General features: G+C 40.2%; 1 protein-coding gene across 5 annotated transcripts in view; it reads right to left on the reverse strand.

Moving 5' to 3' along the window:
- Window positions 1–25,140, reverse strand: part of actn1 (actinin, alpha 1) — a 65,490-nt gene that overhangs the window by 5,795 nt on the left and 34,555 nt on the right. For 3 of the 5 annotated variants that reach the window (XM_008398969.3, XM_008398968.3, XM_008398966.3), the window contains exons 2-16: window positions 23,448–23,562; window positions 22,597–22,716; window positions 17,506–17,592; window positions 16,879–16,966; window positions 13,219–13,297; window positions 12,990–13,071; window positions 11,841–11,926; window positions 5,369–5,461; window positions 3,759–3,989; window positions 2,349–2,496; window positions 2,099–2,249; window positions 1,904–2,012; window positions 1,624–1,764; window positions 306–488; window positions 41–175 (exon numbers count right to left, since the gene is read on the reverse strand). In XM_008398969.3, coding sequence (XP_008397191.1) covers window positions 41–175; window positions 306–488; window positions 1,624–1,764; window positions 1,904–2,012; window positions 2,099–2,249; window positions 2,349–2,496; window positions 3,759–3,989; window positions 5,369–5,461; window positions 11,841–11,926; window positions 12,990–13,071; window positions 13,219–13,297; window positions 16,879–16,966; window positions 17,506–17,592; window positions 22,597–22,716; window positions 23,448–23,562 — 1,848 coding nt within the window. Of the gene's footprint in view, window positions 1–40; window positions 176–305; window positions 489–1,623; window positions 1,765–1,903; window positions 2,013–2,098; window positions 2,250–2,348; window positions 2,497–3,758; window positions 3,990–5,368; window positions 5,462–10,171; window positions 10,258–11,840; window positions 11,927–12,989; window positions 13,072–13,218; window positions 13,298–16,878; window positions 16,967–17,505; window positions 17,593–22,596; window positions 22,717–23,447; window positions 23,563–25,140 lie in introns of all 5 variants that reach the window. The other 2 variants (XM_008398970.3, XM_008398967.3) reach the window with 1 other exon arrangement.

A 25,140-nucleotide genomic window follows, 5' to 3' on the forward strand; every position in this document is an offset into this window, starting at 1 on the left:
AGAAAATAAAGAAGGATCAGTGAGAGGTAAAGTCGTCAACCTCCATCTTGGTCTGTATCCAGGGCCCGATGATGTTGGCCTGTGTGGCGAACTGCCTGCGCAGACGCTCGTTGTTCTGCTGCCGGGCGTGCTCTTCGATAAGAGCCTGGTCTCGCTGAGGCACCAGCTGCCTGACCTGCAGATTGGAGTTAAAATTGTACAAAAAGCCCAAGAGATTTTTATTACAAAAAGAAAAGAAAAAAAGAGAACACTGAGCAATCACTCTGTCTTAAGGTGAAAGAAGAAATATCTCTGTGCACCAGTACCTTATCCCATTTAGCGTTGATCTCCTGTGGGTTGATAGTTGTGTAGGGATTTGTGCCGGCCATGTTCACATGGTAGGTTTGCACGATTTTGGCAATCTCATTGTGGATGCCCAGGATGGCCTGGCGCTCTTTGTCAGCCTCTGGCAGCGTGGCTTTGAACTGCTCATGGGCTGTGCTCAGTCCCTGAAACAACAACAGACGTCTGAAAAAGCATGCACTGTCGTCTTCTTCTGTGGGATAAACCGAAACAGTGACTGTTTTCATTTTAGATTGAAGAGAACACATTAAAATATGTACAACTTGAACACACCAGCACCATGTTCCTTTCTACTTTGGCCAAGTTTTGTCGTGGACAATAGACCGAGCTCTTAAACAACAAAAATTAGATTTTTAAGTTGTTTTATGTTATTTTGGAATGTAGCTTGAGAGGAATCACCAAAACCTCCATTTAATAGGGATTTCACTACTGAAACACTGATGCCTGCAGATGGCGTCACTGTTTTAGGTGCCACACTTCAATAAATCACTTAATTGAGTCACCAAATAAAGTGGGAGGACTCCCAAAGCTCAATTCCAAATCAACTCTTAAAGCTTTTATGCAAAGTTCAGGTTTGGGACTGATGGGGGCAAGTTGAAGTCTTAAATCTGTAAAAGGGAAAAGTTTGAGCCAAGTCTGAAGTCCCTGAGGGTCCAAATCAAGTCTAAAGGTTCCCACATACTCCTCGGACGAACCGAGGAGTATGTGGTTCGTCCAACGTACGGATCGCCTTCATTTCTCCTGACAAATTCCTTTACTTCCCACAAGCCGAATGGATACAAAGCAAGTTCGAAGAGCAGGTTGGGTGCCTGCCCCGTTTCTTCTCCACCAGGGCAGCTATCGTACAAGTGGAGGTCTACTTTGTGCCGCACTAACATAGACCTTCACCAGAATCCTTGGGACTGGTTGCGCTGATTCCCAACCTCATCAGCTTGGCATCAAAAACAAAACAGTTTGACGTGAACACTGTTTCCCTCCAAGCAATTTACCGTGCGACAGTACGCGTAAAAATGTTACCTTTGTACGGGTTTCTGTGGAGTGAAGTATGCAAGAGAATGTGGGGCCTTAAACCCCTCACTCCAAGCCAGGTCTCAAGACCTTGAGGATGAAGTTCAAATCAAATTTCGAGGCCTTCACCCCAAGTTGAGTGTCAAGTCTGTAAGGATCCAGCTCAAATCACGTCTCAAGTCTTTGAAGGCCAAGTCTGTTTAGCACATTTTTAACATTACCTCATTACAATAAATTCTTGTATGGTTCGGACCGGTTTAGCTCCTTTCTCACCTGGATTTCTTCAATTGTGTGAACGATGAAAGTGTCCTGCAGGTCCTCCATGGCGCCCTCCATCCAGTTATTGAACGGCGCTGCTCTTTTGGCAAACTCAAGGTACAGCTGGTCGATAGTTTCTAGCAACTTCTCAGTTCTCTGGCGAGATATGAAGAACACAAAGGCTTTTTTTAATTGACACCCAGTGTTTCAGAGAAACAAGAATTCACTTTGTTTTTATTTCCCAACCAATCAAAAGTAACACTCCGGCAGCACCGCAGCTTTCAGCAAGGTTCACCTGCAGCGCCTCAGTGCGTTTCACGGTCATGGCTCCCAGTGCGTCCCACTGATCGCAGATCCGCTGGCAGCGAGCGTTTACACTGGGGGAGTCGTAGTAGTCCAGCTCACTGCAGAACAAAACAAATCCTCACTTTCTGGCACGCTGATGGTTTCCTGTCCACTCGTCCTCTCGCTACCGTTTATAGGATCTTACTTTAACTCCTGCGCTATCGCCGCGATCTGCTCCACGCGATCCTGGTGTGCGGCCAGGTCGCTCTCGAAGGCCTCGTGTTTCTTCAGCAGAGCCTTGATCTCTGACAGAGAGGCGGTCTCGTAGTCTAGCTTCTGCAGCAAGTCCTCCTTACCTGCGCAGGAAACCAGAAATGTCACCAGGATGTAGAGAAGCTAAATGTGTCACTTTAGGAAGATGAAGGATTTTTTTGTTTTTGGTAACGGCTCAGCACCTTCGGTCCAGGCTTCGTGGATCGCTGCTTTCTGCCGGAATTTCTCCGCCAGGTGGTCGAGTCGCTCCAGCCGGCGAATCTCGTTGAGGAGCCACTCTTCATAGCCCTTTTCCGCTCCCTCTAGGCTTCCCCAAGCGTTATTAATGTCCTGCACAAAGCCAACAAAAACATTTGAGTATTTGTTTTTAAGGCGACACGCCGCACTGGAATTAGGTTTGCCTCGACGTTGAACACTTGGAATAAATCCATTTGAGGCTAATTTTGGATAAAATGGCTTCAGCTCTTCCTTAAATGGACATTTGAGTTCTCCAATCATGCTTAAAGGAATATTCAGAAATTTTTAAAGTGAGATTGTGCTTCATATTTTACCTGGTGGGGATTACTCTCTGGTGTCTTCGTTTAGCATTTTAATGTCCAGTTTTAGTAACAAATCAAAAATAACAGTTTGTGTGGACACTTTATAAACCTTCAAACATTTTTCCAATGGGTGATTTACAGAAGCTGATTATACAAGAAATTGAAATAGGAGGCAGTGCAACACTAATAATATTCCTCCTGAAGTGTTTCTCACTCAAAGAAAATTAAACCGATAAGGAATGTAAAAATATTACGGCGATTTATATGAGAGTTTATACTATTACTACTTATTTCTATTAGATAATGACTCTCACCGGAAAATGCTTTACATATAAGGTTTTTATTTTAAATATCAAAATATTTTTGAATTTTTGGTACGTGGAAGATAATTGGTGGTGAACTGCCTCCTACTTCCATTTAATGTGTAGTTTATCACTCCTATCGTCATAAATAATGAATCAGTCCAAACATGGCGGCGGTTTAAATGTTTATAAAATAGCATTAGCATAAACCGCCAGGAAGGTTTTGAGATTGGAGTTGTTCAAGAAAATAATAGTCGTTTATCAAACAAAAATAAAATCCATTTAACATCAGATTTTGACAAATACTTAATGTGAAGAAAATACATGCAGATTCACTCATCTTGGATCCAAATTATCTTTTGATCGGATCAGAATCAAATCTGCTGCTGCATTCAAAGTTGTTATTCAGGGTTTCAGCCCAGAGAAGGTGTTAACATTTTTTTACTTTTGTTTGTAACCTAAACTATTTTAATTTCACATTGCAGCTGTTCATCCATTAACATTAGAAGCATCAGGAAATCATTCAGTGACAAGGCAATGGCAATTTTTCCAGCTTGATCGGTCATTTTTCCCCCCCAACCAGTGAACGCGTCATATCCAGGAGAAAATATGAACAGCAGAGGTTGTAACTAAGCAAAGGAGGCTTAAAAAGTACATGAAACTAGGCTTCGAAGACGTTTTGGTAAGAGAAGGTTTGTACACAATGTGACTCTTGTTGAATTGCAGACTTTCAGAAACCATAGCGACATACCGAGACCATCTTTCCCTCGGAGGGCATGAAGGCGGGCCTGTTGCTGAGCCTCAGTTTGGTCTGAAGGGTGTTGAAGTTGATCTCCAGCTGGCACTTCTCCTGCACTTTGGGCGGCTTGTGGAGACGACGGTAATCCCTGAAGTCCTCCAGCTTCTGCTGCATGGCCTGCATGGTGTTCTCAGGCAGTCTGTTCTCCAGCCAGGGGATGGTGCAACGGATCCACTCCAACAGCTGAGGGGTTGTGTGTGTGTGTGTGTGTGCGTGTGTGTGCGCGTGTGCACATTAAGGAGTAGCGATAATACAACAGAGACGAAAGAGAAAAGCAAGTTGATGGAAGTAAAGATGAAAGGAGAGCCGTGCAATTGGAAAAGACGGGGAGAATTGGTGGAGGTCATCAGAGAGTCGTGGAAGAATGTAGATGATGGAGAAAGGAGGAGAAAAAGTAGAAATCATCAGCATAAAATGTTTTGTCTAAGTTCTTGCAACTTAATGTATTTGCAATACAATTTCTTCTTCGGTTTTTGCACGTTTCAACACTGAGCTGACATTTTTAAAGCTTTATGAAGAAAATCTGTAATGTTTAAATTACTAAAAACAAGCATTTCTTTTATGCTACAGCATCATTAAACCTTGTTTTAAATGATTAATGATGCTTTAGAAGATGATGCCTTCTAAGCATTTGCAAGATGGGGGTAAAAAGAAGTTAACTCACCATTTTTATGACTCATGAAACAATAAAAAAAATAAAAAATCAGCGGCTTGTTTTACAAGTGTTTGACATTTATCTACTAAGTAAATACAAGGCAACCACTTGAAGTATTTGCTTGAAATTACAGGAGCAAGTTTAAGTTTCTCCAAATACATGTTGCTGTGCTTTATATATATATATATATATTATATATATATAATAAATGCAAGTGTTTTTTCATGGAATAATTGTATTGAATTTCCACAGGAGAATGAAAAAAAAAATACCAGTAATGTGTTTAGATCTAATCTTCTTGTCATTAGCAAATTACATTTTTATCCCAATTGAAGAAAATGTTACCCTTCTCTCTTTTGTTTTGTTTTCCACTTATTTTAAATCTTAAAAATAGAAACATAATTGTGGCTTTTTAAACATTTGGCAGATATTTATCATAAGTATCCAAGTTGTTTTGAGGCTCTAAACTGGTTTATGGCGGAGGACTGAGGGCTTAGATGGCTGCTGCAGACCCCGATAAAATACAGTGAAATTTGTAAAAATTCAAAGTGTGTAAATATTTGTGTTTTGGCATAGTGAGCTAGTAATTGCAGACATGTAAGCTTGTTCCTTGGCAACTAGTTCTAGTTTAAGCCTGCGTAAACAGCAGACAGTCCACAGACTGCAACATGTAAAAAAAGGCTGCAGTATGATTTGATAACAATCACAAGTGTTGCACAATGCACAGAACTCAATACAAGTCCTATTTTGTTTGGCTGGCTACATGTTTATCATTATCCGCCTTATCTGCACCTGAACGCAGCACAAACATCCCCCGAGGGTGGAGAGGGCGGGGATGCAGCGCATAGAGCGAGAAATGGAATAAATGAGGAAACAAAACGGAGGGAAAGGAGCGGGAAGTGCTCACATCACTGGCCAGCTTCTCGTAGTCCTCCATCAGCTGCTCGTTCTCCTGGTTCACTGCCAGCACCTTGCAGATCCGGTTGGCCGCTGTCTCCGCCTAAACCACCAGGGCAAAGCAAGAAACAACGTGACTTCAGCCATCCACAATACCCACACACCTAAAGAAAGCTCTGCGAAGTTAAAGTGTTTTTTTTTTGGCTGCGATAAATTAATCCGAACCACCCACAGAGAATTCCCAAGGGAATCGCTTTAGGGAAAATCGGACAATTAATCAGCAAACGCTCCGAAACTGATGGAATCAGGACGACTCTGGGTTTGTGTTTTATAACAGAAAAAAAAGTGACATCTAGAGCAGTGTTTTTCAAAGAGGGGTCTCAGAAAACGACTAGCAAATTAGAAAAAAAATGGAAAAATAAACTTTGTTTTGCATATCATCTGAAAATTTTTATATATATTTTATCAAATTCTGTTTTTCAATCATTATTGTAAAATATAAGTTAAAATAATAAATTTTAATGTTATTTTTCATCATTGGAATCCAGAATCACTGCTTAGTTTATATTACTTTAACCCAGAAAAGGAATTAGATCAGTCGCTCGTTAGTACAGTTTCTGATAAAATAAGCTAACTATTTAGAAATGTAATTAGATACTTGGCAACCCTGAACAGGAGCACTTAGTTTATATACTTTAGAACAACATTAGATTAGTTTTCTTTCCTTTTTTCTTTCCTTTGGTTTGTTATTTTGTTTGTGTTTCCTTTTAACTCATGTAAAGCACTTTGAATTGCCTTGTTGATGAAAATGTGCTATATAAATAAAATTACCTTACCTCATCTTTCTGACTGGCTGACTGTTGAACGTATCGAGCTGCTTTACTTCTCTAGCTAGCATAGCATGGCTAACTAGCTTAGCAAGGCTAACTAAAAATCAGAACGTACGAGGCGGCATTCATGTTACACGAATGTAATAATTATTAAATAGCAAATAAAAGTGAGGGAAAAAAACAAAAACATTCTAAAAGTTGATGTTACTTTACGTATTTTGAGGCATGGTTTGTGAGTTTGTAAAGGAAGTCATAAGCTAATGTTGTAGCATGGAAACGTTAGCCATAGGCACGTTGGTTTCTGCATCACCAACATATAATATCCTTACTACTGAGATATAAAACAGAAATATATATTTTTTAAAAACTAAAAAAAAAAAATCAATAAAATAGTAAAAATATAAATAAAAAACTAGGAGAAATGGAAGATGACCATTTACTTACAAGCTGTCTGAATGTATGGAACTATACTTGCTTAAATCAATCACTCAATGCCAGCAGCATTAAATGAGCTGTATATTTAGGAAGGAATAAAAGTGTACTGGATCTAGAATGTGAATATATTTAGACTGCTCTTGAACGATCTGGATTTATTTGAACTGAATATGGATCATTTATAATTTGCTCTAAATTGGACCTGCATCTCTTGTAAAGCCCCTTAAGATGGTATTTGTTCAAATTTAGAACTAAAAAAATTAACCAATTTGCTGTTTGTGTGTGAAATGTATGCATTGAAGAAAAAAAAAGGTAGCAATTACAGCAGCATGCAAAGTGTAGAAAATAAAGCCGACTTGGTTGAGAAAAGAAAGACAAAAAAGTTTGTAACTGGGACTTTAGAGGCTTGTCCCTTGGAATAAAAGGAAATTAAGAGAGATTAAAAGCTAACACAGACATGTCCTTACATAAAGAGCAGATAAAAACCCAACTCTCGAGACTCGTAACCCCTTTCACGGCTCGGAGATTCACATCCCACATGGAGGGCTGCCTCCAGCTCCCCTTTGTCCAAACATCACAAGGAAAACTTGGCTCGGTCCGAGATTCCCTCTAAGAGGAGCGGCCTTAAAAGGAGAGCCAGGATGTGCAGGTTGTGCTACTGTGAGCAAATGTTTGCACGACGGGGCCGCTTAGCCTAGAGCGCCAACCTCCTTTATGTTGCTTTCTGTTCTGGCGGCGAGCAAGAACTGCTGATTAGAGCTACAACTTTTCATCCAGGAAGCCGCTGTGGGCAAAGTGACTGAACGTAGCAATATACTCCACATTTGGTAATAAGTCTACCTGCATGATGACGTAAAGCTTCTGTTTCATGGCTGTGGTGTAAAGCTTCATCATTGGAAGTTGGAGAACTTGACTCGCGATACACCGCAAAAACAAAAAAAAGTATTTTTGGTCTAGTTTGTAGACCAAAAATATGTTGGTTCACTTAAAATAAGACAAAAATAACTTACAAGTAACTTTTCAGCAAGATACAGGAGCTTGTTTTATGTGAATGATTCCTTGATATTGATGAAAAAGTGCTGGTTAAATGGCAAATTATTTCACTAATAAGAAAACATTTTCCAATGTTAAGGAAATTAAGGAATTATTAGTTTAGCTTTGTCTCATTTCAGTACTAAAATATTGTCACTAGATTAAATATACTTGGTAAGAGTTTGTGTATATGTTGTTTTTTGGGGGTTTTTTTAGTGTAAAAGTCAATGAAACTTAAAATACAAAGAGTTTCAGCAAGTTTCGTCTGTTACTACAACAGGCCTTAATAGCAAACAGGCCTGTTTGCAGCTTCAGGTAATAAAAAGCCAGGTGATAATTTCCATGTACAAACCAGTGCAGTGATGTGAGGTTCATGGTGTTTATGGGGAGATTTCTGCCCACAGGCTGCAATCTGGGGCTCTACACAGGAGGAGGGAGGAAGAAACGCTCCTCTTTGTTTTAATGTGAAAACTAACAGATGGGTCCAGAAGAGTCGGTCGCCCTGTGAGACGATCCCAGGAAGATTTTAAGGGCAGCGGATTTAACAGGACACCCTGACAGAGATCCAGCCCAATCTGTATCATGTTTTACACTTAAATCTGTTGTCAGATTCTGCTGCTGAATTGATTTACTGTCAGTTTACAGGGTATATACGTACCCTCATTATGGGCCTAAATGACCCAAGTGATTCTTGTTGTCAAAAAGCCTTTTAGCGAGTTGTAAAGACGCCGTCCTGGCATAGCTGTGGCTGAATGTTAAGCTGTTCTTACCAAAAATGTTGGAGCTTTTTAAATAGTTTGTTTTCCTGGCTTTTAATAATAGTGTGTAGTTTTCTTTTTAAGGGACTGGAGTTGAGTTTAATGCTACCCTGATTTATCCGTTCCACAACAAGTTTCAATGTGGAATCACCCAAGAGAAAGCAAATTTCAGCCAAATGACACAAAATGGACGCAGATTATCTAAACCAGTGGTTCTTAACCTGGGTTCGATGAGTCGGTCTCAGGGGTTCTCTGCCGCAGAGGTAAAGACACACTTGTGTAAAGTCGTGATGACGCGCCACTTTGCCATCACTTGCTGCAGAGGATCGTGTTACATTGCTTAGCCAATCAGTGCTGCGGAGGAGCCCTGATTGAAGGAGCTCCACTCTCAGCATAGATTTGAACTTGTGTCTTTAATTACTTCAGCAAAGCTCACAGTTTATACCAAATTCTATAGTCTAAATCTGCTCCTTAGTCGCATCTTTTCGGGGTTGCTACTGCCTCCAGTGGTGTGGGGTGGTAACACAGCTAATACAATTACATTACTAAATCAGAATACCGCAAAGTATTTTGTGTGTCGGGGGTGGGGGGGGGGGGAAAAAGAAGGGTTCGGTGAATGCGCACATGAAACTGGGGGGTTCGGTACCTCAAAAAAGGTTAAGAACCACTGCTCTAAAGTCACGGTTCTGCACCTTTATTTAAAAAGCGGTTTCAGGGCTCGGTTTGGTATCTTAGACCCAGTTCAGTTACCACAGGGTCCAGCTGAACCAGTAACAGCTCCACTGAGTTTTTGAATTGGGATGCTGATTGCAGTTTTCTGGTTGAACACATACCTTTCGATTTTGTCTGAAAAGTCACCAAATTCAGTGAAAATGTTCTAAGTTGGGAACAGTGATGAGCCTGTTGTTAACCACTCAGGTACAGACGTGATCTGGTGTGGAAACCCGTCATTCTGGCCTCTAACAGCAGAGATAAAAGGACGGCGGTGGATTTTCAGATCTTTGCAGAGGTAGATCAGATCAGCCTCCAATTCAAGTATCAGATTATCGCCGATCTCCCAAAACGAAGGAAACCAGAGTCCATTCATCAGCCGGTCCATTTTATAGGTGAGTCCCAATTTCTGAAAGCACTAAATTTGCCATTCAAATACTGACGGGTAAATTGTTAGAATCAAGGTGTAATTTAGCAATATAAAAATGAAGCAAATCATTTTAATATGAAACAATGTAAAATAAACACCATATTTGTTGAGTACTATTAGACTTTTTTCTTTTTAACATGGAATAAAATAGAATAAGCAACAAATTCTGGGAAATAAAGCATTTTTCCGTAACTAATTAAATTTTTTTCCATATTCATACAAAACATTTAATCATTTTCCAGACTTCAAGACTCTGTAGGAGCTCTGGAATAATTTGACCCGGTCTGAGTTCGAGATAATTCACAGTAAATTGTAATTAGTTCACAAGTTCTAATGTATTTTGCTTTGTTGTTTAATTTTTTTAATCTACTTGAGTTATCATTCCATCCCACAATAAAAAAAAACCTTAAACTTCAATAACTTCAGCAGAATAAAAAAAAGCTCACAATCTGCTCAGAATTTCACTTTCCTTACGCAGGACTTTCACCATTTCAACACTCAGGGTGAACTATTGCTAGTGCTACAACAGTGCTACACAGACAGACGCTGTCATTTTCCTACTAACTCGCCGGAGACGTTTTTTTTGGATTTGTTGGCTCTTTTGGTTCGATTCTCACCTTCTGCTTGCCTGAGAATGCGTGGTAGTAACACGACACATAAGTCATGACGGCCTTCTCATCTGGCCTCAAGGTGCTAATGATGTCTGCCCGAGGAACAGAGGAAAAGGGAGAGAGGACAGAGGAGAAAAATGCAGAGTAAAAGTGTGCAGAGAACAAAAGGGGCCAGCAGGGGGTGCAATCATGAGTCGCATGGGTCCTCCAGTCAACTTTTCAGGTTTCCAGTGGGGAGCACAAAGAAATACTAAAAAAAAACAAGATGGTAGCGTTTTTATTTGTGTTTAAAGTCAAACTCTGATCTGTGATGCCTTCAAGTGTCCAGCTGCAGTCTGACTTCTCTCAGTTTGGTTATAAACACTGATTTGTTTTAGTTGATTTGCTTAAAGGGACGGTATTATTTGATTTCTAGGCACATAGTGCCATTTTGTAGCACAATCATGTAATTATGTTAACTTTATTTGTTATAAGAATGCTATAGATATGAAACAGGATTCAAAAGAAAATTGAAATTGGGTCTCTGTCTCTTTAAGAAACTCCTGCGCTTTCTGAATCTCCACCTTCAGGAAGTCATCACAACATGGCTCCTCTATTAACCCTTTAACAACATTTTTACCTGCGTTGCACTGAGAAGTAGCTCCTATAATGAGCTCAGCAGTTCCATCTGCTAATTGTTGCAGGCTAGTCTGAAGGAGCCGGTGGGGGAGTGACAAAGGGAGGAAAGCTATGCGAGTTGGAAACTTGGAAACTGCTTCTCTGAGGAGGAGCTTCGTTTTTGAAGGCGGGGCTAGGTCCACCCAATCGTTTTGCACAGCTGAATGGTTGCCATGGACATACATAAAAGAATCAAAGCAACACTTATTTTTCTGGATGAGTGAATAACACTAAGACATGATGTAAAGCTTAAAGTTGATATTTTTTATAACACTGCCCCTTTAAGTCAATTAAGGCGGCTCAATCTTTTCCCATTAACTCTGATCAGTGAAGCCTTCAAGTGTCCAGCTGCAGTCTGACGTCTCGGTTTAGTTATAAACACTGACTTGTTTTAGTTGACTTGCTTAAAAGAGTTGCTGAGATTACAGCAGCTGTCAGAGAAAACCGTCATTCATTACAGTGCCAGTCTTTCTTAGAGAAGCAGGAAGTCTGACAGAAAGGCTGAAACCAGACGGGCCACGGCCATTAAAGCCAACTAAAGCCTCGCTGTTTTGACTTTGAAATGCCAGTTTTTGTTTCGCTCACACCTCCGCTCTCTAGTCAAGCCATCGCTCTGGAGGCTAAACAGAGCTGTCTGTTTAAACGGGTACGTTTCCCCTCCGGCGGTGGCGAGAGACTTCAGGCGAATTTGTGTCAACCGCGCGGTCGGCTATTGCAGACGATGCAGATCAGAAGCGCTCCGTTCAGCTTTCCGTTTCGGCGAGAGAAAACTCGAAACGACTGGCGAAACAACAAGGTAGACTGGAGGGCCGCCTGCGCTCATCGCCTCTGACAACACAAGATGTAGTCCCATCATGCATTTGTGGTGGCGTGAACCATGCGGAAAGTAAAGGAGCGCTGTGCACTGCAGAGAGAAGAGTACTGTTAAGAGACACACACACACACAAACACACGCACGCGCAGACAGGTAGGGGGGGAAAAAAAGGGAGGACAGGGTAGGACTCTGCATCCAGGATACCTTTTGGGCGCCTGAGAAGGCGTGGTAGAAGCTAGAGACGTAGGTCATGATGGCCTTCTCATCCGGACGGGCAGTGCCTACAATGTCTGTGGGGAAGAGAGGAGGTCAGGAGGGCGGATGTGGGGTGGAAGGGGCATGAGGGAGGCAAATGAAGGAACTAGGAGTAGAGCTCATCACGTTAACTGTAGAGCAAAACAGACCAGAGGTGAAGGTCTGAATCCTGACTTTGTCCTTCGCAGCTACTCACAAGAGGAAACCGTATTTGGAGATGCAGCGTTGACGTCAGCCAGGCTTCGTTTATTTGTACGAAAGAGAAGCGCCTGTTTACATTCCGCAGAAAATATCCGCACTGTGTGCACAGCTGTGACACGAAACCCCAAAACATGCTCCTTCAGACGGCAGAGGAAGCCCAGCTTCATGTACAAGACGTTACACCACAAAAACCACAGGTGTCGGCATATTTTATTGGGATTTTATGAGACAAACTAACACATGGTGTACAACTGTGAAGGGAAATGAAAAGACACGTTTTTGTTGTTGTTTAAATAGAGATCTGAAAAGTGTGGCTTGCATTTGTATTCTACAACTGAGTGTTAGGGCCATGCTAAGAAAATAAAATTACCAGCATACAGTTGAATATTACGAGAATAGACATGAAACTACAATGGATTTGTTTAGATCGGTCCATTCAAAACCCAGATCCAAATCTAATCCAGTATTTGTGGTGCAATCCTAATAAAATATGTTGAAGTTTGTGGCGATCCAAAATGTGGAAAAGTCAGCAGACATGAGAGACGAAGACATTCCAGCTCACAGCTTCATTCACTCTGGTTTTTGTTCAGTCGTTGTTGCCGAGAGTGAATAAGACTTTTAAACGCAACCAACTCAGAGCCAGCTGGCGTGACTCGGTGGTAAACTTTTAAAGAACCTTGGCTCGTTGTGCACACCTCTGCAGAGCATGGCTGCCAGATTTCAGAGTGCAAAGTATAAAAAAAAAGAATATTTGACTTGTGGTGACCTCTTTGTCCCGCTACGAACCTTTATCCGGCTAAATGGTTCTTCAGAAAGAGCATGTTTTGGTTTTCTAGTGTGTGAAATTGTCTGGTTTCCGTTTCATTCTTTTACAATTTGAATTTCCCACCAGCTCACCTTCTGCATCCAACATTTTGGGGATGTCCAGGTACTTCTCTGCCACGTCAAAGGCTGTGTTCAGGTTGGTCATGGGGTCATCCTGTCAAAAGCAGACCATAGTGACCATTAAACTCAGCTTTTAGGTTTAAATAAAAAAAAAAATGCTACAAGATTGTCCACTTTTTAGGTCAGCAGGCTTTTTCTGACTTATTGGTGTAGCTTTAGGTAAGTAAGTAAACTCATTCACCTTGCGCAGTTTCCCGTAGTCTATGAGTTCTGGACGGTGTCGATGAATGAGTGCACAGAAGCCCAAGCCGTCCTTCCAGCTGAAAAAGCAGAGTGGAGAAACTTTGGTGAGGAGGAAAGTGAAAAAAACATTTTTAAAAAAGTCAGAAATTTTTGCCAATAACTTGATGTTGTCTTTGTACTGGTGATAAACTTGGCTCTGTCCATGCGTGTTTAATCCCATCTCTCCCCTAGACAACACGACTAAAGGCGATCTTACCGTTGACCATCCAGTTTGACTCTCAAGTTGAATATTTTTCTAATCAGAGAACAGATCATACCTAATGATGCTAATGGGTCATGCTAACAACACTGTTTGGAGTAAAAGGTTACCGACTGTTACAATTTTTAAGGAGACTTTTATACTCATGCTCTTATTTCATCATTTAAGGATGAGCTTAGGTCTTTAGCATTATGCTAAATACTGTGCTGGCATCGCACTTTAGTGTTGCTAATGTTTATAATTAGTGCTTTAGAGTTAGCGCCACAAACGTTTTAGTTAGCGGTCCTCACCACTGCATGTTAGATTTGGAAATGTTGGCAACCTTTTAAAATAATCCTCGTTTCCGAACTGTACAGTTCTTTCCCCCGCGATGGAACTACTTTCTTCCTCAAAAACAGAACAGGTGCGTCCCCTCTGCTCATAATATAGTCACTGATAGCTAAAAAAAAGAAAGGCTAAAAAAGAAAATTGCAATCTTTTGTCATTTTCTCAAAACAAATACAAAACCTGAAAAACACACACTTGTAATCTTTAAAACTGTTGCATAACTTATGCATAATCCAAAATCCATCCTAGGTAGAGCTGGAGCAGCCTGGTGAGTCACAGCTGATCTGATGCTGTTAGCTCATGTAAAGCTAACGCTACATGAACAAAAACAGCACAAAAATGGACAATGGGATGTTGTAAAGTTGTAGACTTTTGATAGTTTTATTCTGTTTAATAAATTTTTTTTATTCTGAGTCATTTTAAATAGTTAATGTATCCTAAGACAGACGGCGTACATCTGATTAGCTTAGCTTCCACCATTTCTCCCAGTCATACGACATATTTCTACTACAGCTAATAAAACTATAAAAGATGAATTTACAGTCGGTTTAAAATATCCATATTAAAACTGAATCAAGCAGAAAACTCAGACATCTAACAGGACCCCGTTTGACTTGATGACATATTTTTAGCTTGGCTCTTTTTGGTTCATTGATTAGCATCCTTGCTTCTGAAGGTCAGTCTGTTTAGAAACTGCATCATCTTAATGTGGAGTTGTGAAAAATTGACGCTTTGTGCTTCCGAGGCAACAAAGACGGGTTATTTACATCCATCACCTGCCATAAAAAGTTTCCATGCTGCATGGGGGAATCTCTCACAAGGCTACTTCATATAAAGTGCTCCAGTAAAAAAAAAAAAAAAAAAAAAGCTCTGATCTCATCTGCCTCTCCTCTCCTGACTGAGATGTAAAGCTATCATCTGTTCCTGAAAGGCCACATCAAAGTCAATCCATTTTTTTTCTCCCAGCACTCCGTTTATACCTTCGCTTGAAATGACCTCAGCTCCACCTTTTTGTCTCGCCTCGGCTTTCATCCACATCTGAGCGTGGCAGTGGTCGTATTTCAATAATTCAACACGGAGGCATTGGGAGTGTTCTGTGAAGCGGACACCGGTCGAACAAGTCCCACCTTCAGATTTGACTGTGCTGTTACTAATTTAAATGTTAAAAAATTTTTTGATGCGCAAATTATTTATTCCTGCGTTCTTTCTTTCTTTCTTTCTTTCTCTCCTTCTTTCTTTTTTTATTGATCAGCCTTGTTTAAAGGAACAGGCCTGGTCTTCATTCTTGTTTTCAGCTCTGTTCCGATTAACAGCACACAGCAAAATAGTTTCCTTTGAAATCTTGACAAACTAAAAATACTTGAAATTCATAGGCTGAACTATTGTCTCAAATTTTTTAGAGAATAAAAGGGAGCCCAGCAAACACGGGGAAGAAAGTGCTCCAATCAGATGATTCCAAAATTAAACTTCCTGCTTAAAACCAAAACATGGAAGGTTGACACATGGTGGCAGCGTCATGCTGTGGGCTTGGTGTTCTTCAGCAGAGAAGGGGAGGCAGGTCAGAGGTCATGGGAAGACAGATGGAGCTAAATACAGCGCAATACTGGAAGAAAACATGTTAGAGGCAGAGATTCACCTTCTGACACAACAACTACCCTATACATACTCCCACAGCGACAACAGCAAGGGTTTATATCAAGACGCAAGTCAGACTGGCCCAGTCAAAGTTTCGACATCATAATTCTAATTGTGAATCTGTGGGTACAATTTCTTTCTAAATGTGCAAACCTTAGAGCGCTACCCTAAAGGACTCAGTTGGAAAGACAAAGAAACGAGGTTTGACGAAGTAAAGTATCGACTCAGGGAGGCTGAATTCAAACGCAGGTTGCGTCTGGAAATTTCACACGTGCACAACGCTGGAGGGCAAAAAGATTATTCTTTTTCATGCCATCCATAGCCGCTCTGCAGGAGTAGAACAGTTCTGTTAACAAAATGAGATCTGGGTATTATTTAATCTAGTGCAGAGCGAAACAACAAAGAAAAATAATGCTGAAAAAACGCCAAAGAACAACTCAAAACCACTGGTGCTCTGTGTAGCTACACTACACACAGACTCGTTTATCATAGCAACCGACTTACAACAAAGCTACTAATGTATCAGGATTCAACACCAAAAAAAGACATGCAGACATTTCTCACATAAGGAACAGAACATTCAGGTTGTTGGTCTAGATTAGCTGCTGCTGTGGAAGTTAAACTAGCACAGCAGTGGTTGATGAGCTAATTTAAACACCTGCCATGATGACCTGTCAGGGTCGGGATGTAGGTCGCTTTTTGTTCTTCTTTTTTTGTAACTGAACCGAAACACAGAATTCCACAGCACAGCTACATGGTGAGGTTGTCAAAGTCAAGCTAGCATAACTAACCTACTTTCTGCTTCCTCACCATTTTTTTTTAATTAAGAGTTTTTTCTTGACCTTTTTATCTACCTGTCATAGCGTTGGCAATCAGTAGCAAAGCACTGCGCCGCCTTGTCTTTTATATGTCATATGTATATTTAAGATTTAGCGCGGTATGTTGACAACTTCACAGCTAAAATTAATGGTAGTTATTGCAGGTGAGCAGTTTTTTTGAGGGATCTTGCGCGTGACGTCACGCTGCACAGTGTCTAAACTCACATGTATGTGAACTTGTGGTTTCAATGTTACTAAATGTTTTTAAAAGAGTCAGAGGGGGTTGAATATTTTTTTCCATGTGCTGCACATGAACACCAGAAAGGCTGAAGTGTAGCTGTAGAGTTTCAAAGTCCACTGAGGTTATTTTAGGTGAAAAAAATTTAAAGATTTTACAGTTAGATTGACTTCTTTCAACATTATTTTTTAAAACAACTGGAAACAGTGAAGAGATTAAACAACTCGAAGGACCCCCAACCCACAGTCAACCTTCCAGTAAGTCTGCAGATAAAGTAAAAAATCCACACCCCTGCTGACTCCGTTTCTGGTTTCCTGTGCCTGAATCTCTGCAGGTGAGATATTGCCTCTTCTGTGTCTCATTACGTTCCTCCGACTTTACCTGATGTGAAAGTTCTGGATGTTGACGTTCTTATAGGGCGCAGTTTTCCTCTGGCACCACAGCAGGAGGCCCTCTTTGGCCGACGTCTCTGTGGTTGGGAAGAAGGGATCATTGTGAAGTCGGACCAACCTGCAGCCGACCGACTCGGCTAATCCCTGTTTAGTGCTGGATTAAGTGGAGGTACAGAGAATAGGAAGCATCTGCAATGGCTCAGATGTTTTGTGCTTTTCTGTTACCGTCGGTTACAAAGCTGGGTTTTGTACTGTGCTGTTCCCACGCTGTGAAATTAACCACTCAAAAGAATCTCAGACTAAACAAATTAAGGCTGACCAAATGGGACGTTTACTCTACGACGTTCACTGTAAGTTATTAAAGTACTTTTGCTATAATTTACAAAAGCCCTAGAGACCAAGGCAGGGAGTCGTTTTCGATAAACGACGAGCAAAATGAGCAACAAACAATGAAAAATGTCCCCCAAACAACAAAGAGACACAAACGCCCCCGTTCATGAAGTAAACCACAGTAATGGCTAACCAGTGCCGAGGTTTTTCAACATGTCAGAGTAAGAAATATTCTCAGACGCCACAAGAATAATCAGCGTTTTTCAGAAATTAACGCACACATTACCTTCCACAGAAATGTCCTGGATGGCGAAGCGGAGGATAATGGTCCAGATCATTCCCAGGGTCATCTTAGCGTTACCGTCTACAATCTCTGAAACACAAAGGAAGCCGCGACAGTTTAGGATCTGCACCTTTATTAATATTATAGGTTGATGATTTGTTTAGATTGTTTCAATCTTTGGGTAAAAAAAACAATCATTTGCTGTTGAAAAGGGGAAAAAAAGAAAGGTAAACATTTATTCCATCTGTGAATTTCAAATGTATAAGCTTTAAAATACTTATATGTATATTTTTTAAGGAGCAGTTTTATGTGTCTTCTAGGCACAGAGTACCACTTTGCAGCACAATCAAGTAACTGTGTTAATTATGACTTAAAAGAAATTTGACTTTGCAATTTACCGCCTTAAAATTGTGCCTTTGTCTCTTTAAGAAATCCCTCCTCTCTTCAGAAAGTCATCACAACATGGCTCCTCTATGAAGCCTTCAACATGTTTACCAGCGTTGCATTGAGAAGTATCTCCTATAATGATCTCAGCAGATGCTCAGGTCCACCAAGTGTTTGCTAATTGCTGCTGGCTAGTCTGAAGGAGCAGGTTGAGGGAGCTCAGAAACTGCAGCTCTGAAGAGGAGCTGCGTCTCAAAGGCGAAGCTAAGTCCACCAAGGCGTTTTGCAAGTCTGAATGGTTGCCATGGAGATTAAAAGACTTCTTGTACATGCATGGAAGAATCAAAGCGACACTCTGGGTCTGTTTTTGATGAGGGAATAACATTATAACAAGATGTAAAGCTCAAATGTTTACTTTTACATAATGCTGCCCCTTTAAAACATTTAAAGACACAGTGAATGTTTATGTTTAGCTCCAGGTCACAAATGGGTAATGAACTACCTGAATGTCCTGCAAAGAAACAGGAAAACTTATTAAACTGAACACTAAAATCTACTTAGACCTATTTAGAAGACGGTAAAATAAACTGACATTTCAGTAAAGCAAATTAGTCTAGCTAACCAATATCACAGATACGGTCACCCTGATGTTTTTAGCCGCTTAAATAATTTGCTCAGTCAGGTGACTGCAAGCATACATTCAAGTTTCAGCAGAGGAAACACGCGAAGCTTGGCCTGAGTGCAGAGCTGATGAGATGAACCGCAGCTGGCTGTGAAGGACCGGCCCTCCGTCCAGCCACCTCTGTGCCGTCCATAATGAAAATCCCCTTTTACCAGGTCACCCTCTTTTGCCGGCCTTCAGATAATCGTTTGTTTGTCCCGCTAATCCAATCAGGCTCGGAGCGCGGTGGCTCAGCCGTGACGGATGAGCCGACTGCGAGATGCCAGTCAGATGTCTGGAGACGTAACGCGCCGTGAAAGGCGGCTCGCGCCGAATTAGCGGGCAGGAAAAGTGAAGCGCGCCGCTTCCCGGTGACACATGCAGATCACGTTCAGATTAACTCAAACGAACATGAGTGACGAGCAGAAATCCACTTGATGGGATTTGAAACTACACCCCTTCTCTGTTTCCGTTTCATCCCCCCAGGTCCGTTTGGTGGACCGGACCCGTCATCTGGTCTCATCCCAGCGCTAAGGCCACAGTGAGAGGGAATGACCAGGAGGATAATCTGTCTGCAACGCTCGTCTGGTTTTATTACACTGAAACAACCCACCTCTCTTACTAACTGATCTATACTACTACCAATAATAAAAACCTCCAAGCATCGGTCATCAATCGGTTACAGTGACAATTAACCCCATTTGCAGTGTAATTATAAAGTATTTGCCCCCTTACAGATAAATCATGCTTTAATGTTACAGATCACAAACACATTTTGAAAGGCAAAAAAAACTTGGGTGATCAAAAACAAAGAAATTTGAAATACTATTTTTCCATCCTCTTGGATGTGGTACCGATTTTATTTCTTTTACAAATATATCACGATTAAGTGATTAATCGTGATTACGTTGGCATTTTGGTCAAAAAGTTGGTCATAAATGAGAATTTTTAACCAACAACAAAATTACAGAAAAAACCCTTTAATGTAAAAGTGAAAATTGTTTTTTATAAAATAACAAAAAAATAAATAAATAAAAATAGGGCCGTCTTTTCTGACCAATCCCTTCAGCCCCTTCTATTTTAACTTTCTGTTTTACGACGTCTCTTGAAAGTCTAACCTATTTTTTTCTTCTTTTTTTTCTTTAAATTTATTTTAGCAAAAATCATTTTAAGAGATTCTTTAGGATTTGTTTATACTGGTAGAGTTCATGAACTCTATCATGGAAATGTACTTTCTATTTGAACGAAGTTAAAATCCTGTCTTTTTTAGGATGATTATGTGCAACAATTTAAAGTTTTTTGCAAGACCATGTTATGGGAAAAATAAAGCTTTAAAAATATTCAACTTTGACCACAACGGATTGGAAAAAGGTGTCATGGTTTTAGGCCGCGACAATAAAAAAAAAAAAAAAAAAAAAAAAGTGCTTTAATCCACATTTTAGATAAATGTTTCTGCACAGTCTCTTCAGTTATTGGATTCTGCTCATCACTGTGGTTTATACCCTGATCTAACCATCTTAACAATCCTCACACTTTGTATTTCTTAGTTAAATGGACGTCTCTGTCCACACTCCACATACAAAAATCAATTCTTGGCTTGTTGCCTTGTACTTATCTTCCTATATGTCGCCCAAACTCAGCAGCCACCACGTCCGGTGCCCTCCGTGTGTTTCACTCGGTCCGTACAGAGGACAGCCTTTTCTTACTCTGCACCATTAGACAGGAATCGACTCAAACTGTAATCTGATTCAATACGCAGGTCAAAAATATTGAAAAAATGACAGTCGGCTTTTGTTTTTGTTCTTAACAGTTTCTTAATTATAACCAAAAGCCATTCAAAATCTGTTACTTGCTAGAAAAAAATATGGTTTCATCTGGGTACCGATACTTTAAATTAAAAGGTCGACTCGGTGCTTGTCCAAGTGTGCCGCCACCCAGTCTGTATCAGAAGCAGATGTCAGGGTTTTCTGGCCTGGTCTTACAAATATTTGAAGGTTTTAATGTGGAAAAGAAATAAATGAAAGAGGAGGATTTTTGATCTTGAAAATGTGTAGTTTGTGTCTGAGTGGTGTGCGGTTGTGTAGGCTGGAGCCAAAAGGCTCAGAGTAACCTGGAGGAGCTGCAGAAAACCACAGCTCAGGTGGAAGAATCTGCTGACAAATATTAGCTCTAGAAATGTGGTTTTCATGAAAGAGTAGTTTCAACTAAAACTCTGAGGTTTTGAGTACCCTTGTTAAACAGCGTTTTGACTGAAACTCTGAGGTTTAAGCCCAGTTAAACGACGTTTAACTGAAGTCCTAAAAGGGGTGCGGGTTTTAATGTTTTTATCTTTAAATCTCTTTCTCACTGTTTATTCAATGTCACATGCTGTTTTTATTTTTATTATGTAAAGCACTTTGAAATGCCTTGCTGCTGAAATGTGCTATACAAATAAAGTTTGATTGATTCATTGATTGATTGTAAGAAGAAAAAAGCAAAAGAAAGTCCAGTTTGCAGATAAAAACAAAACATGTAGGCGATTAGGACGAAAATAGATTTATGTTAGAATCTGGTATTAGAGCTGAATCCAGTTAATCTGTGCCAGGACTTGAAGAATGAATCATTTTCCATCTGCTTCACAATTATGCAGTATTTTATGAAGTCTGTGTTTGTAACGTAACAAAATGTGAATGCTGTGCAAGGCGATATTGATTGTTTTATTAGATTATTCTATTGATTATTCTGACAATTGAATTAAACAAATGTTACATTGTGCAGATTTCTAATTAATCACTTAAGACTTTTTATACAATATTAGAAATACATTTTAAAAAATGCAAATAAACAGCTCAATTCCTTTTTTAAAATAGAAAATAAACATATTATTGCCTCAGATGAAACAGCGTTCCTTTAGTGAACCAGGGAAACTAGACTTGCCGCTTGTGCAGATCTGGTTAGAACACAGGGTTTCCTCCAGCACATTATCAGCCTGGCGGCCCACCAGGCTTTACTTGTGCCCCTGCCAGACTAAGCATTGCTTATTTATTTAAGTTTTTTAAAAATGTTTGCATTTTTGTTTTGTAGAGTTTTGTCTTAATTGCTGGATTGTGTTGTTCCTTCAGTGAATGGCATGTTTTGCAGTCTGTATACTCCAGCAAGCGATTGATCGATTACTAAATTAGTTGACAATTACTTCAATAATTGATTCATCAGGATTAATCACTTCAGCCATTTACTTAACACTTACGTGTTCTTTAGATCATCACTGACTGATGCAATCACATGCAGACATTCATCTCTTAGACTTTGGAGCACATGAACAGGACACGCAATAAAAAAAATAAAGCAACTGTGCAGTTTTTCATTTAAAAGAAAAAAAAACTCAACCCGATGACATTGAAGCCTGGTTTCGTCAGAGTAAGCAAAGCCGTTTTCCTCAACAATCCCACACGGTCCATGTTCAAGCAACTCGACACATTTTCAGTTCACAGCAGGATTTCATGCTGCAGCATTAATCCCAACCATTCATTGAACTCAAGAAAACAAACCGTTTACTCTTTAAAGCAATTTATTTAAATGAATCCGTGAGAATGTTGCTCGCTTGAAGTGAAACGCAAATTCTGTCATTCCCCAACGTGTGAGAGGACGTGTGCAAGGCTGCGACGGTAGGCGGCGGGAAGAAAGTGCAGCGTTTGTGCAGTTAAAGACTTGCTTAGCCTCTCATGGCAGAAGGATGGACATTAAACGACGAGGAGCCTCTGGGCTCCTGAGGGGGATTTGCTGATCCTGAGATCTACTCTAATAAAGTGCAGCGAAAGCGACACCGCCACAAGACTTTGCAGTTTGCAGTCAGGATCTCATTAAACAGCACAGCAGCCACCGGCCCTGCCATGGTAACGAGGGAGAGAGAGGGAACATGGTACAGGACGTTTTGTTGTATTTTTACATCAGAACAGTAGTTGTGGATTTGTTTGGCCCTTATTAGTCATTCGTGGACAATCTAAGTGAAAACTGTGCAGCCGTAGGGAAACACGTAGGATCTTCATCTCATTCTCTGCAGCATCTCTTACCTTCTGCTCCGATAGAGACCAGCTTCACTCCTTTGCTGGCGATGAAGTTGAGCGCTTTGTTGACGTTGGAGATCTTGTGGACTCTCATCTTGCCTCTCTCTGGTTTGGCCAAGCGTTCACCTGGAACCAGAAACGCAGCGCTGATGACGACATGGTTCAGCTTTCAGAAACATAACCAGGGAACTGTTACCAACCTAGTTTTGACTACAAATGTCTGCCGGTGTTAATTACTATGCCAACACATTCCTGTTACAGAAGTTTAAACTAGAAATAAGAAAATAGATCAATTTGAAAACACAGCCTTTACAGATGCATCTGAATAAACTGCAATAGCATCAAAAATGTTGATTTATAAGATTTAAAATGTATATATTATGAAGGATATTGCAAAGAGAGCAACATATTCCAAGCTTTTATTGATATTAAGGGCTTCGACTAATTATTTTAGTAATGAATTATTCTGAATGTTTTTATTTAAACATTTAAGCTCATTTTAGACACTATTAGAAACATATCACAAAATATGAATAAAGAAATAAATTATTTTTTAAAAAGAAAATAAAAATGTTATTTCCTGAAGTGTAAAAACGCAGCATTCCTTTTGTGAGTGCTGGATCCATCTGAAGCTAAAAAAACACTGCTAACATCAACAAGTGAAAAGCTCAGCCCTTTCTGCTCGACTTGACACCAATGCAGGCTGATCGGTTGATAAATCAAACAAGAGCAGGAACGCATAATAACAAATGTAAAAAATTCTAAAATGTCAAACTATTCTCGTCCATCTGTCCTGAAGCAGCTGGTGGCAGCACGGATTGCATCCGTCTAATCCTGTTAGGAACGGGGCTCTCTACCTGAAATGACCTCCAGCAGCAGCATGAGCTTCAGCCCGTCCCGAAAGTCCTCCTCGATGTTCTCGATCTGCGTGCCGGCTTTTCTGAGGTGTGAGTTGCACCAAGCTGTAAAAGTCTGGAGAAACGGGAAGAAAGGAGGAGAAAAGAAAACCCATCAGTACGCGTGTCTGCCACCAGCCAATACGGAGTCTGGTCTAGATCAACGAATGGCTTGTTGTAGAGATTTGGGCTAAGGATTACTTTATTAATCGATTAATATGATGATTAACTGAATTAAAAATAAAGTGGCACGTTCTACAGATCACACTTAAGCCTTTATAAATACAATATCAGAAACACAGTAAAAGATGCAAATAATTCACTTCCTTTTCAAATAAGAAAATAATGTTTTTTCCTAGAATGCAATAGTATGCTATTGCTTAAGTACGTTAAGCTAAAACATGTTTGCAGATGAATGTACTTTCATCTTAAATGCAGCATGTAAATATTTCTTGTATAGTTTTGGCTTCATTTCAGCACCGAGTATGCCATTTTTCACCAAATGGTAAACAATTAATCAATTACTAAATTAGTTGACAATTATTTCAATAGTTAATCACAATTGATCCGATTAATCATTTCAGCCCTCGTTGAGAGAGATCGTATATTTTAGGGCTAAAACGATTCCTCGAGTGATTCGAGGAAATTTTTCTTGAGCAATTATTAAAATTCCTCAAGAAAAATTTATGTGCCTCGAAGTTTCGTTGAATTATGTTTTATTATTTAGCGCACCGTGTTACAGCCGGGTCATTATTTGTTTTGGGCACTTCCGTCTATGAGTTGCTAAATGCTAGCAGCATTACGTTAAATTTTCCGGGTTTTTATCGTTTTTTCGGGAGACTGATCAGCATCTTTAAATGGACTGGAGCGATACTTAAGAGTACGGCAGCCTTTCTCCTCCTGGAACTGCGTGGTTATTGTTTGAAAGCGAACGGTGGGAAGAGCGGTGCAGGTGTATTTACACAGGTGAGCGGATGAAAGAGAGAGAGAGATTTCTCGAGCAGCCTACTCGATTAATAATAAAAAATAATCAATATAGTACTAAATTACTAAAATATTATTTTACAACAGCCCTAGTATATTTCAGTAGTAGTTCGTTATAGCACTCTTACAGATTTTTGCAAGACCCCAACAAGCTTAAATTCCGCCATTTATTTTTTTGTATTGGACCAACTCATTGTGTCGTAGGAAGCAGGTGTAGCTCTGAAAACATCTGCAGCGGTATCTGCGCCGCCCAACCGGAGCTGGCACGACGAGCGCCGGTGTTATGCCCAGAAAAGCCCCCCTGCCCAAATTTGCACCCCCTGTCGCGGGAGCGCGCATCGCTCTAAGCTCTCGCATATTGACGAGGAAACGGATAAAAATATGACCGAAGAGGAAATTTTTAAGATATTTGTAACATTATCACGTTTCCTAACCATGTAATCCCTAATACGGTGGGTTTTATTTCGCAAATTATTTGAAATAAATACGGTTTTTACACTTTTATTGACACATATGAGTCGAACTTTTTTTCAGTCCGTGTCTGTTGTAAACGTTCTCCGCAAATGGTTTGAAATTCTCTGCTTTGTCTTTTGATACCATAATAGCTCAAAAGCATTACAACAGAGACCCATTATGTAGAACATTTTATATCATGCTTCACTTCTAGTCT

Source organism: Poecilia reticulata, chromosome 22 (genome assembly GCF_904066995.2).
Source record: "Poecilia reticulata chromosome 22, P_reticulata-male-v2, whole genome shotgun sequence".
In the NCBI taxonomy this organism is placed as follows: domain Eukaryota; kingdom Metazoa; phylum Chordata; class Actinopteri; order Cyprinodontiformes; family Poeciliidae; genus Poecilia; species Poecilia reticulata.